Source organism: Hemiscyllium ocellatum, chromosome 1 (genome assembly GCF_020745735.1).
Source record: "Hemiscyllium ocellatum isolate sHemOce1 chromosome 1, sHemOce1.pat.X.cur, whole genome shotgun sequence".
In the NCBI taxonomy this organism is placed as follows: Eukaryota; Metazoa; Chordata; class Chondrichthyes; order Orectolobiformes; family Hemiscylliidae; genus Hemiscyllium; species Hemiscyllium ocellatum.
In genome coordinates this window covers 164,612,430-164,626,332 of record NC_083401.1, presented here as the reverse complement: position 1 = coordinate 164,626,332, position 13,903 = coordinate 164,612,430, and the positions used below count along the sequence as shown (strand labels likewise).

The 13,903-nt window shown below is 43.9% G+C and overlaps 1 protein-coding gene across 1 annotated transcript; it reads left to right on the top strand.

Annotated features, from left to right (window-relative positions):
* The first annotated feature begins 3,292 nt into the window (after positions 1–3,292).
* On the top strand, positions 3,293–12,310 carry LOC132819211 (putative per-hexamer repeat protein 5). Its single transcript, XM_060830685.1, has 2 exons — positions 3,293–3,328; positions 11,873–12,310. The coding sequence occupies exons 1-2, from the start codon at positions 3,293–3,295 to the stop codon at positions 12,308–12,310; spliced, it is 474 nt and encodes a 157-aa protein (XP_060686668.1).
* The last annotated feature ends 1,593 nt before the right edge of the window (positions 12,311–13,903 follow it).

Sequence of the window (13,903 nt, the reverse complement as noted above, 5' to 3'; positions counted from 1 at the left end):
ATCTGCGTGGCTGGCCAATTAGACCACTGCCAGATTGTTTTCTGCTCCCCAGTGGTTCTCCTTTTCTTTGAGGGCTATTGGGATACAAGATCTGTATCCAGCTAAGCAGAGCTTCAGGAGTACTGTACCTTCCATTCTCTCCCTCTGTCCCTGTCTTCACTATACGTGATGAAGTGTGATTCACAAGGTGAAGACTCTTACTGCTCCCACCAGAGTGTATGTGTCTGAGTGGGTGCATGGTAAAGAGCATCTCTCAGGAGGGCTGGCTTCTCTGAGGATTCACCATCAGTGACCTCCAGCCCATGCTGCTGCATGCAGCAAGTGCCTGTGGGAGATAAAGAACAACAATCATTGTCAGCAAAGGGTAAGAATCTTGCAATTCATCATTATCGAGATGATTCGATTTGAACAATGAGTGAAACATGGCCAAGCTGATAGAGAACAATCACCGAATGTCAAAGGACTTAGTCAAGTGGGCTGCCAATATTTGACTGTGCTGCAAAGTCACTGGGAGTGCCATTTTAATGGCACATTGGAACTCCACTAAACTCCAGGGCCACCTGCTCACATTGTTGGGAATGAAGTGCATCTGTGATACTCCATCTCTGTCATGTTCTGTATCCACTCTTCCTATATCGAAGGAAATAGCAGTTCTGTGAATGACCCGTTTAACACGGGTTCCCTCGGGGGATGCTGTGTAGATTCAGTACTAGAGGACTGGAGGATTGTAAATGTTGTGCTCCTGTTCAAGAAGGGTGGTAGAGATGACCCAGGTAATTATAGACCAGTGAGCCTACATCTGTTGTAGGATAAGTTTTGGAAAGAATTATAAGAGATAGGATTTATAAGCAACAATCTGATTAGAGATAGTCAACATGGTTTCGTCAAGGGCAGGCCGTGTCTCACAAACCTGGGTTTTTTGAGAAGGTGACCAAGCGTGTGGATGAGGGTTGGGCAGTTGACGTTGTGTACATGGACTTCAGTAAAGCTTTTGATAAGGTTCCACATGGTAGGTTGTTGGAGAAAATGCAGAGGCGTGGGATGGAGGGTGATTTAGCAGTTTGGATTAGAAACTGGCTTTCTGGAAGAAGGCAGCGAGTGGTGGTTGATGGAAAATATTCAGCCTGGAGTCCGGTTACTAGTGGTGTACCACAAGGATCTGTTTTGGGACCACTGTTGTTTGTCATTTTTATACATTACTTATACACAGGCATAGGTGGATGGATTAGTAAGTTTGCAGATGACACTAAAGTCGGTGGAGTAGTGGACAGTGTGGAAGAATGTTACAGGTTGCAGGGGGACTTGGATAAGCTGCAGAACTGGGTTGAGAGGTGGCAAATGGAGTTCAATGTGGATAAATGTGAGGAGATTCACTTTGGGAAGAATAACAGGAAGGCAGAGTACTGGATTGATGGAAAGATTCTTGGTAGTGTGGTTGTGCAGAGGGATTTTGGAGTCCATGTACATAGCTCCCTGAAAGTTGCCACCCAGGTTGATAGTGCTGTTAAGAAGGCATACGGGTGTGTTAGGTTTCATTGGTGGAGAGATTGAGTTCTGGAGCCATTATGTCATGCTGCAACTATACAAAATGATAGTGCGGCCACACTTGGAATATTGTGTACAGTTCTGGTTCCCCCATTACAGGAAGGATGTGGAAGCATTGGGAAAGGTGCAGAGGAGATTTACCAGGATGTTGCCTGGTCTGGAGGGAAGGTCTTATGGAGGAAAGGCTGAGGGACTTGGGTCTGTTCTCATTGGAGAGAAGGGGCTGAAGAGGGGGATTTGATAGAGACAGAGGATTAGATAGGGTATACAGTGAGAGTCTGTTTCCTAGGGTGATGACATCAGCTTGTATGAGGGGGCATAACTACAAATTGAGGGGTAATAGATTTAAGACAGATGTCAGAGGCAGGTTCTTTACTCAGAGAGTGGTAAAAGCATGGAATGCCCTGCCTACTAATGTAGTCAACTCAGCCACATTAGGGACAGTTAAACAGTCCTTGGATAAGCACATGGATGATGATGATGGGATTGTGTCGTGGGATGGGCTTAGATTAGTTCACAGGTTGGTGTACCATCGAGGGCCGAAGGGCCTGTTTTGTGCTGTATTGTTCTATGTTCCATAAGGTGATTCAAAGTGACAGCCAGGAAGTTTCACACAGAGAGCAGAGATAGTGGTCCTGGCAGGAAGACCTCAGAGACAGGCAGGATGAAAAACAGAGGGAGAGAGACAGAGAAATCCTCTAGTTCTGTTATTCCAATTCTATTATTCTCTGCTTGAACAAAATCTTTAGATTAGATTACTTACAGTGTGGAAACAGGCCCTTCGGCCCAACAAGTCCACACCGACCCGCAACCCACCCATACGTTTACCCCTTTACCTAACACTAGGGGCAATTTAGCATGGCCAATTCACCTGACCTGCACATCTTTGGACTGTGGGAGGAAACCGGAGCACCCAGAGGAAACCCACGCAGACACGGGGAGAATGTGCAAACTCCACACAGACAGTCGCCTGTGGCGGGAATTGAACCCAGGTCTCTGGCACTGTGAGGCAGCAGTGCTAACCACTGTGCCACCGTGCCACCAAATCTGTTTGTTGACTTCTAATTCCCTTGTGCATTCCCATTCCTCATTTTTGTTTTCCGAGCTGGATAATCTACTGGTGATTTCGTGCCAAAAAGTGAAACTGCTAAAAAGGTGTAAACCAAAAATAAGAGATGAAGATGTCTTCACACCCGACTGATTTCTCCTTGTGATGGAATGTCAATCTTGGCTCAGATTGACTTTGTTTGTTTTATGTTGCTTTCATGACCTTGGCTTAACCTGTCGAAAGAACCACAGTGGCCATCTTGTGAGTGTTTTCTCCTTTTCTGAAACCAGTTTAGCCCAAGCAAAGTCTCAGTATTAAAATCAGATAATGAAGGTTGACCGTTGATGATCCCTATTTTGCTGGTATTGTGACACTGCCAAGTTGTTGTTGGGGATAAACATATCAAATTTCAAGATGAGGCAGTGTTTGAACAAACTGATGATGAGATAAAGTCTACAATGACAAGGATAATTGCTAGACTGTCGGAACGGTGTTTTTAAGGAACTTGATGAACAGTTTTCAGGGAATGATTGTGGGAATAAATTGTAAAAAGGTATGGAGTAGTGTGGTATAAGAAAGTGTTTGGAAATAGCCAGTGCAGTGAGTAAGATGAGTGTAGGAGTCCTGTGAGGTAGTGAATGTTAATGGGATAGTTTAATTTGTATGTCAAGAGAGATTTAAGAAATGCCAGAGGGGCCGATGCATTCAGGGGAGAGAAAGCACGGGGAAGACAAGGTGAGTTACTTTGTATTATAGGTGAGGAGGCAGGAAACTATGCCTCAGGAATCTGTAGTTTTGACAGATGCTTCTTCCTTATAACTTGCTCATTCTTCCAACACTGTCAACACATGTCAGTTTTTTTTCCCCAGCCCAACTCACCTGTAGCAACTGCTCAGCCCACCTTTCATAATAACTTCTTTGTAGTCAAGTAATTGTGGGCTTTGTGTAAATCGCATGATCTAACCAAACCTCAGAAACAATTGAGCAGAACCCATTTATTACTTTACATATTATTAAGGGCAATGAGTTTGTTTGCCATATTTTAACACTTGACTTTCCGGTGCATTCTATAAATGTATAATGATTTATTGCTTTGTCACTCTATCATTTCAACTGCCTTTGAAACAGAGGCTGAGCTGTATAGGTTCCCTGAGATCTCTCTGACTAAGTGTACGCTGTCATGTGGCAGTGAATGGCACAGATCAGTCAACAGTGAACATCTGGGCCCATTTAGACAGTGAACCACAGAGACAGAAAGCCTGCACAAAATACACAGGAGAAATCCCAGTCCGGGAATGTGGCAAGTATTAAGGGGGGATCAATCAACCGCAGTAAGTAAAACATTACAGTAAATCAGGTATCAGGAATTAATGAACACTTAGAATATTTACTAAAAGCTTGTGAAGAAAGTCAGCAAGTAGCTGCTATGAAAGAACATGCCCCACAGGCTCTCAGGTAAGTCAGTGTTATAGAGGGTCAAGAACCAAGAGGGGATCATGTCACAACTGCAGCAGAAGCACAGAACATTCAACACCGGCCACGTCTGTTAGTGGGGTCCCAGCATTACAGCACACAGAGGGACAACAGTAACTCTTCCTGGAGGATGTAGCAGGCCCACTACAAGACTGTGGCTCTCCTGGTTTTACAGACCTACAGGATGAATTCTGGAGTAAAAATCTTGTGATTAGTTTTTTTTTAAGAACTCACTCGCTGCCTGGGCCAACATTTATTGCCCATGCCCTGTTGTTTTGTGAGAGTGGTGGTGAGCATGTCGGTGACAGTCTGTGAACATGTGTCCAATGGTGTTAGGGAGGGCCTAGGGCAGGGCCAGGTAATCCATCTGGTTTCATTTCCTTTTAAGACTTTCTCACGACTGGTACAACTGAGTGTCTTGCTCAGCCATTTCAGAGGGCATTGCTGTGGGTCTGGAGTAACATACAGACCATTCCAAGTAAGGATGACAGCTTCCTTCCCTCAAGGACACTGCTGAATTCGATGGGCTTTTTCTGATAAATGATAATGATTTCGTTGTCATCGTGAGACACTTAATTCCAGATGTTTATTGAATTCAAATTCCACATGTGCCATTGGCAGGATTGACACTTGATCTGAATTTGGTGTGTCTCTGTATTAACTGTTGAGTGATAATGCTATGCGATCATTGCCTCCCCTCAAATAATGGCATTTTCCATGATTAACTGATGACTAATTTTAAATTATGTACAGGAGTGAATTCTTACATTCTTTCTGGTGAGATACCATGGTTAAGGTCAACAATTTTCAGGCTGCTTTCACTCAGGGCATAGAAAATATTAAAACCAGAAAGAAAGGCAAAGCATTCTCTATGTTATAATGTGTGTAAGATCACAAACCCAGTACGTCATTCTGAATCATCACTTTGTTGAAGAAGATAACAAAAGAATAAAGTTGTCTTCTTATTTCACTGCCTATCCCAAGGGCATCCAACAATAGCAACCACAGCTAGATGAAGAAATGCCATTCTGTGCAGGGCCATTCGTGGGAGGAAGGTACAAGCATTTGTATTCACTTAATCACAAGCAAAAGCAAGTGAAGCTTCAAAATTGGATACAGTCAACAAAATGACCACAACATCCGACAAGGGAGGGGGCCATATTGGGCCTGGTATTGGGGAACAAGCTAGGGCAGGTGGTAGAAGTTGTGGTGGGTGATTTCTTTGGGAACAGTGACCACAATTCTGTAAGTTTCATAATAGTCGTAGATAAAGAAGAGAGTGGTCCTAAGGGAAGAGTGCTAAACTAGGCTAAAGCCAATTATATCAAAATTAGGCAGGAGCTGGGAAATATGGATTGGACCCAGCTATTTGAAGGGAAGTCCACATTTGATATGTGGGAGGCTTTCAAAGATAGGTTAATGGCAGTGCAGGATAGGTATGTCCCGTTGAAGGCAAAGGATAGGAAGGGCAAGATTAGTGAACTGTGGATGACAGGAGAAATCGTAGGACTCGCCAAGGGGAAAAGGGAAGCGTACAGAAGGTCTAGGCAGCTAAGAACAGAACAGGCCCTGGAGGAATATCGGAAGAGTAGGACAAGTCTTAAACGAGGAATCAAGCGGGCTAAAAGGGGTCATAAAATAGTTTTAGCGAGCAGAATTAATGAGAATCCCAAAGCATTTTATTCTTATGTAAGAAGCAAGTGGGGAACTAGAGAAAGGATTGGTCCACTAAAAGATAATGAAGGAAGGCTATGTGCCGAACCTGAGGGAATGGGTGAGATTCTGAATGATTACTTTGCATCAGTGTTCACTGAGGAGAGGAACATAATGAATCTTGAGATTAGAAATAGAAGTTTGATTAGTCTGGATCACATTGGCATATGTAGAGAAGATGTGTTGGGTAAGTTAGAGGTTATTAAGGTGGACAAATCCCCAGAACCGGATGGGATCTATCCCAAGTTGCTGAGAGAGGCAAGAGAGGAAATAGCTGGGGCTCTGACAGATATCTTTGTGGCATCCTTAAATACAGGTGAGGTGCCAGAGGACTGGAAAGTTGCTCATGTTGTCCCCCTGTACAGGAAGGGTAGTAGTGATATTCCGGGTAACTACAGACCACTGAGCCTGACATCAGTGGTGGGGAAGTTGCTGCAGAAAGTACTGAGGGATGGGATCTATTTATATTTATAAAAGAATGGGCTTATCAGTGATAAGCAACATGGTTTTGTGCAGGGGAGATCATGCCTTACCAACTTTATAGAGTTCTCCGAGGAAGTGACCAAGTTGATAGATGAAGGAAGGGCTGTTGGTGTTATATACATGGACTTTGGGAAGGCCAAAAAAGAGAAGATGCCGGAAAATTTCAGCAAGTCTGGTAGCATCTGTAAGGAGAGAAAAGAGCTGACATTTCAAGTCTAACTGACCCTTTGTCAAAGACTTCAGTAAGGCATTTGATAAGATTCCCCATGGTAGACTAATGGAGAAAGTGAAGTCACATGGTGTGCGGGTGTTCTCGCTAGGTGGATAAAGAACTGGTTCAGCAACAGGAGACAGAGAGTCGTAGTTGAAGGGAGTTTCTCGAAATGGAGAAAGGTGACCAGTGGTGTTCCACAGGGATCAGTGGTGGGGCCACTGTTGTTTGTAACATACATAAATGATCTGGAAGAGGGCACTGTTGGTATGATCAGCAAGTTTGCAGATGACACAAAGATTGATGGAGTAGCAGAAAGCATAAAGGGACTGTCAGAGAATAGAGGAGGATATAGATAGACTGGAGAGTTGGGCGGGAAAGTGGCAGATGGATTTCAATCCAGACAAATGCGAGGTGATGCATTTGGGCAAGTCTAGTTCTAGAGCGAATTATACAATGAATGGAAGAGCTGTGGGAAAAGTTGATGGGCAGAGAGATCTGGGAGTGCAGGTCCATTGTACCCTGAAGGTTGCTGCGCAGGTGGCTGGAGTGGTCAAGAAGGCGTATAGTATGCTTGCCTTCATTGGACGGGGTATTGAGTATAAGAGTTGGCAGGTCATGTTAAAATTGTACAAGACACTGGTTCAGCCGCATTTAGAATTCTGTGTACAGTTCTGGTTGCTACATTACCAAAAGAATGTGGACACTTTGGAGAGGGTGCGGAGAAGGTTTACGAGGATGTTGCCTGGTATGGTAGGTGGTAGCTATGAAGAGAGGTTGAGTAGGTTAGGTTTATTTTCATTAGAAAAAACAAAGATTGAGGGGGGACCTGATTGAGGTTTACAAAATCATGAAGGGCATAGACAGGGTGGATAGAGACTAGCTTTTTCCCAGGGTGAGGATTCAATAATGAGAGGTCACACTTTCAAGGTGAGAGATGGAAAGTTTAAGGGGGATACATGTGACAAGTACTTCACTCAGAGGGTGGGGGGCATTTGGAACGTGTCGCCAGCAGAGGTGGTAGAGGCAGGAATGGTGGATTCATTTAAGATGCGTCTGGACAGATGCATGAGTAGGTGGGGAGCAGAGGGATACAGATGCTTAGGAATTGACCGACAGATTGAGGCAGTAGATTTGGATCGGCTCAGGCTTGGAGGGCTGAAGGGCCTGTTCCTGGGCTGTAAATTTTCTTTGTTCTTTGTTTCAGATTATGGAGTGAGAAAGAGACCTTGAATCACGCAGGAAGACCTCACAGCTTCACTATAGATTGATGGATATTGGTTGAAGAATGACCCAGTTACATGGCCAGTAGTCAGTCATATGCAGCACATGTTTACAATTAACTCACAGCCAACATCAGTGTGGACTTGGACATATTTAGAAAAAACATTCAATCTCAGAAATAGCCCATCAAGAATAAATTCAAAGGTAGATAAAAGACTTTCCAGGAAAAAGGAATTCGGCCCATCGAGACTGCTGCTCCATTCCATCATGGCTGATACGTTTCTCAACCCCATTCTCCCGCCTTCTCCCCATAACCCTTGTTCCACTTACAGTCAAGAACCTATCTACCTCTGACTTCAATACGTTTAATGACTTGGCCTCCACATTTTCAGTTGCAATGGATGCCGTGGATTAAATCACCTCTGGGTGAAAAAATTCTTTGTCATCATAATTCTAACGGAGTTGACCCTTCACCCTGAAACAGTGCCCTCAGGTCCTCATCTCTCCTACTAGCGGAAACATCTTCTCCACTTCCACTCTATACCAGGCGTCTCAGTATTCGGTCCGTTTCAATCAGATCCCCCTTCATCCTTCTAACCTCCATTGAGTACACAGATCCAGAGTCCTCAACCATTCCTCATATGGCAAGAAATCACCTCCAGAATCATCTCCCACGCCAGCAAATCCTTTCTTCGATGTAAAGCTCAAAACTTGACTCTCTGTCCTTGTATTCTAGCCCTCTTGAAATGAATGCTTGCACTGATTTGCCTTCCTAACTGCCAACTGAACCTGTGTGTTAACCTGAAGAGAAATTGAACTAGAACTCTCAGGTCCCTTTGTGCTTCAGTTTTCTGAAGCCTTTCCCAATTAGAAAATAGTCTACACATTTATTCTTCCTTCCAAAGTACATAACCTCATGTTTTCCCACATTATATTCCATTTGCCACTTCTTTGTCACTCTCCTAGCCTCCTCACTTCCTCAATGCTACCTGTTCTTCCACCTAACATTGTGCCATCTCAAACTTAACAACAATGCCCTCAGTTCCTTTGTCCAGATTGTTCATGTATAACTTGAATAGTTATAGTCCCAACACTAAGCCCTGCCAAACTCTACTAGTCACTGGTTGCCATCCTGAAAAAGACTCTTTTATCCCTACATTCTGCCCTCTGTCAGTCAGCCATGCCAGTGCCTCACCCCTAACAATATAGGCTCTTTTTAGCAGCCTCCTGTGTGGTATTTTGTCAAAGGCCTTTGGGAAATCCAAATCGATCAAGCCCACAAGCTCTCCTTTGTCTAACTGGTTCACTCCCAGCTTTGTCAGGTGTGACCTCCCTTTGATGGAGTCATGCTGACTCAGCCCTATTTTACTGTGCGTTTCCACATACTCCACAATCTCATTCTGAATAATGGACACTAAAATCTTACCAATGACCAAAGTCAGGCTAACCTGCTTATAGCCTCCTACCTTCTGTCTCCTGCCCTTCTTAAAAAGGGGGGATACTTTAGACATTTGGAGTCCTCTGGGACCTTCCCTGACTCTTGTGATTCCTGTAAGATCACCATCAATGCCTCTACAATCTCCTCTGCTGTCTCCCTCTGCAGCGTGGTCCATCTGGTCCAGCTTAATTATCCACCTTCAGATCGCTCAGCTCCCCCAGCACCTTCTGTCCCAACTCTGTTGAAATTCAGGTATGCTGCTGGGTCTTCCACCACGAAGACTGATGCAAAGTACCTATTCAGTTCCTCTGCCATTTCACAAATGAACCCAAGATACTATCTCCACCTCATGCCTACACATGTTCTATTCTAACAATAAGAGGAATGTGCGTTGTTCTCAAAATCCGCTGGAAGCCGTACTTTAGCTGTTTAGACACTTCCTTTCCATTAGTTTAGTTACAATCTTCAGTTCAGACAGGAACGTTTCAGTTCTGCATGGCTGCTATCCAGTCAACTTTTATTGGGATCTTATTGAACACAAAACTGGAGGAGAGGTGATGTACAATCAAGGTCCTCAGTCATGTCTGTCAATGAAGTGATCCACATACTAGTAATATACACATTTTTATAAAATACAATCACTTTCTAGACCAATAAACATTATGCATGTCTGATTTAATTACTAATTTTATTTATGGAATGTAATTTGAGTGATTTTCATTTAGGGATCACCAGCAAAAGAATAGCACAACTGAAATCAGAACATTGATCGTTTCTGCTGTTGAAACATTCATGGTCAGTGGCAAAGTTCAAGTTCAGCTTTCACAAGACAATAATAAATCAAGACCTCAAGTATAAAAGTAACGCCATATTAGATTAGATTAGATTACTTAGTGTGGAAACAGGCCCTTCGGCCCAACAAGTCCACACTGACTCACCAAAGTGCAACCCACCCAGACCCACTCCCCTACATTTACCCCTTCACCTCACGCTACGAGCAATTTAGCAAGGCCAATTCACCTAACCTGCACATTTTTGGATCTATAATAAAAGTAGCTACAAATTAGTAAATGGTGTTTTGGAGTGACTGAGATTCCTGGTTTGGGAGTTGGAAGTGTAAGTAAGCAGCAGGCATATTTGGGCCTATCATTTCCTTGCAGCAGAGACTAGAGCAGCTCTCCATTACTGTCAGGTTCGAAACCAAGCAACAGGAGCTAATGGTTTGGGGTCCATCGAGGCTTCTGCTCTTAAAGGGTGAATTTAAGGTGCTGCTACTGCATACAATTTTGCTCATATGACTAAGCAAGCTAAAATAACTGGGACTGAAAGGGGACTCCATTGTCATGGATGGAGTTCTGGAATACTTAGTGATGGAGGTAGATGAGAGAAGAGACGACATGATTTTGCAGCAGTTGACCAGGCTATTCCGTTGTCTGGATTCTGAGGACCTCAAGAACCTCAATGTTACAAGACGTTGTAGAACCTCATATGGTGGGAAAACCCAGAGAATGCCTCACACTTTGTGGGAGAATCTAGGACTGGAGGGATAATTGCGTGTTATGAAGATGTGGGTGTACTGTACCTTTAAGAGAGTTAAAAGCTGGCAGAACTACCTGACAGCACCAAGTGTTCTGAATAAGATACAATGTAGGATGTGATCCAGCAACTAGGGTAGCCAGTTGCTTGGAGACAAAAACAGATTCAAATTAGGCCAATCAGTTTAAATTATATCACAAAAAGCAAACTCCAATCCAGTTTGAATTGAGTATATGGTCAATATTAAAAGCTAATGACACAATCCAATGCTTTGGGGGCATAAGACTGGGGAAAATGAACAATTGGGAGGAGAACTGCCACACCACCAGCATGTGGAGACTATCTGAAAAATAGCTGCCTTAAAGGTACCTTTATCGGTCTGTCACCTGTGAAGCATAATCCCTAAAGAGAAGAAAAGAAGATGCAGGAAGATCCAAATAGAAGATGCGACAGCTGGCTGGTTTTGAAGTTTGATTTTTGGTAAACCTTAATCAGGGGTTTATCGGATTAGAGTTACAGAAGGGACCATAAAAGATAGGTTAGAGGAAGGAGTTGTAAATAGTGGTTTGTTACTTATTGTCTGCTATACTTCAAGAAATAAAGTTGTTAATTTTTACTTTAACTAGTTCTTGGTCTCACAGATTACTGCAGGACATAAATATTTTCTGTGTTGCTGGTTTAAATTAAGCAGGAGGGTTTACCCATGTCATAACATTAAGAAAAAAGATGTCACCTGTTTAACATTGTGATGAAGAGGAATGTCTTCTCTCAGAGGATAGTGAATCTATGTAATTCTTTACTACCAAGGACTGTCAGGCAATACTAATGAGTATATTCAAGGCTGGGATGTTTAATCAGTAAGGGAAGCAAGGGGTATGTGACACACACTCAAACACACACATAACACACGCACACACACAGACATACACACAGACACACACACACAGGCACACACACAGACACACACAACACACATGCACACGCGCACGCACGCACACGTACACTCCAAAAGACCCCAGCCTCACACCACAACCACACTGATTCTTTTTCCAATGTGAACATTGAGAGTGAGAGTACATTGGTGACTATTCTCAACTCTCAGCTCACACTCATTCAGCTTGCTGCCGTGGCAACCGATTTGCTGATTGCCTGGCCACAGGTCTCTTGTTTCCCCTTCCCCTTCTGACTTTCTGTTTCCCAGGAAGTAGAGGGACAGGAACAGCACAGAACGGATGTGGAGTTCCTGTCACTCAGTCCAATGCTCTCAGCCACCAGCTCAGACACTGGCCCTGGCACTGACACTGACACTGGCACTGGCCCTGGCACTGGCACTGACCCTGACACTGACACTGACTCTGGCACTGGCACTGACACTGGCACTGGCACTGGAACTGACCCTGACACTGACACTGGCACCAACACTGGCACTGGCACTGACCCTGACACTGGCACTGGCCCTGGCATTGGCCCTGGCACTGACACTGACACTGGCACTGGCACCAACACTGGCACTGGCCCTGACACTGGCACTGGCCCTGACACTGGCACTGGCACTGACCCTGGCACTGGCACCAACACTGGCACTGGCCCTGGCACTGGCCCTGACACTGGCACTGGCACTGGCACTGCACCAGTTTAGAAATGGGGTCAGCACATGGTGCGCCAACTTGCAGTACAGGCACACACACTGAGTTGCTAGGTACCTCAGCTAGAAGAAGGAAGAAGTTTGTAGAAAGAAGAGAGAAAAAAACAGAATGGTTGGGGTTAAAATGGTGAGAAATGATTAAATATTACTGTCCGAGGGGTTAGGGTGATCTGATGCACAAATATCAGAAAATTAACACGAGAGTAGAGCCAACAAATAGGAGGGCAGATTGGGTCATATATGGGATGAACTCCAGAGGAAGAGGTAGATACAGGTATAATGACAGCATTTAAGAGATATTTGGATAGGTACATGAACAGGAAAGATCTAGAATGACATCAGCCAGCACTTTGGATGCTGCCTGAACTGCTGTGCTCTTCCAGCACGACTGATCCAGAATCTGGTTTCCAGCATCTGCAGTCATTGTTTTTACCTCAGCCAAATCTAGGTAAATGGGACTCGTTTTATTTGGGAAATGGAGTCAACAAAGACGAGTTGGAGTGAAGGGTGTGATTCCTTGCTGTATGACACTATGACTCCAGGTTGGCAGCAACCAATCCCATCCTGTCTACAGCCTCTGTTCAAATCTCTCTTTAATTTGCAGACCCTGAGGTACTGACACTGCAAACCCCCTGCACCTTTTACAAATCTCTCAGTCATCTGGTCTCCTTGTGAGGATGTGGCAGCTGAATGGCCTGGGGCAAGTAATTATTGGGAAGATGTCTCCATTGGTAGGAGAGACTAAGATCTGAGGGCACAGTGTTTAGCATAAAGGGTAGATCTTATAGGATGGAGATAAGGAGAATTAGAAATAAGGAGAGTGGTCAATCTATGGAATTCATTGCCACAGAAGGCTGTGGGGGCCAAATCATTGAGCATATTAAGACAGAGATAGATAGGTTCCTGATTGTCATGGGGGTTAAAGGTTACAGAGAGAAAGTGGGAGAATGAAGTTGTGAATCTTTTCAGCCATGATTGAATGGTGGAGCAGACTTGGGCTGAATGGGCTAAATTCTGCTCCTATGTCATATGATCTGCAGCTGTTCACTCTAGAGACTTTCAAAATACTCCAGAGACTTTGCAATAACAGAATTTATTCAAAACTTGCCTTACTTACAGGTTTATTGTGAAGGGGTGGTAAGGAGGCTACAAAAAGATCCAGATAGGTTATGTGAGTTGGCAACTTTCCAGCAAATGGAGTATAATGTGGGAAAAGTTCTAAATGTCTGTTTTGTCAGGAAAAAGGCATATTATCTAAATGATGAGAGATTATCGATTTGTAAGATGCAGACATGCACAGGTTTGTGTTCAGGTACAGCAAATACTTCAGAAAGCTAATCGAGTGTTAGTATCGATTGCGAGAGTTGAGTACAAGACTAGGGGGAATACAGAACACTAATGAAACAACATTTGGAGTGCTATAGCGAGTATTGATCACTTTATTCTAGGACAGATATAAACATGCTGGCAGTATTTCACAGAAGGTTTACCTGACTAATATCTTCAATGAGTTGGTTGTCTTCTGAGAAGATTTGGGCTGGATAGGCTGATAATGACTGGAGTTTAAAAGCATAGGAGGCAACTTGA

Coding starts and splice junctions, on each gene's coding strand:
- LOC132819211 (XM_060830685.1), top strand. CDS start 3,293: ATGCATTCAGGGGAGAGAAAGCACGGGGAAGACAAG. Junction 3,329..11,872: donor GAAAGCACGGGGAAGACAAG/GTGAGTTACTTT, acceptor TCTGTTTCCCAG/GAAGTAGAGGGACAGGAACA.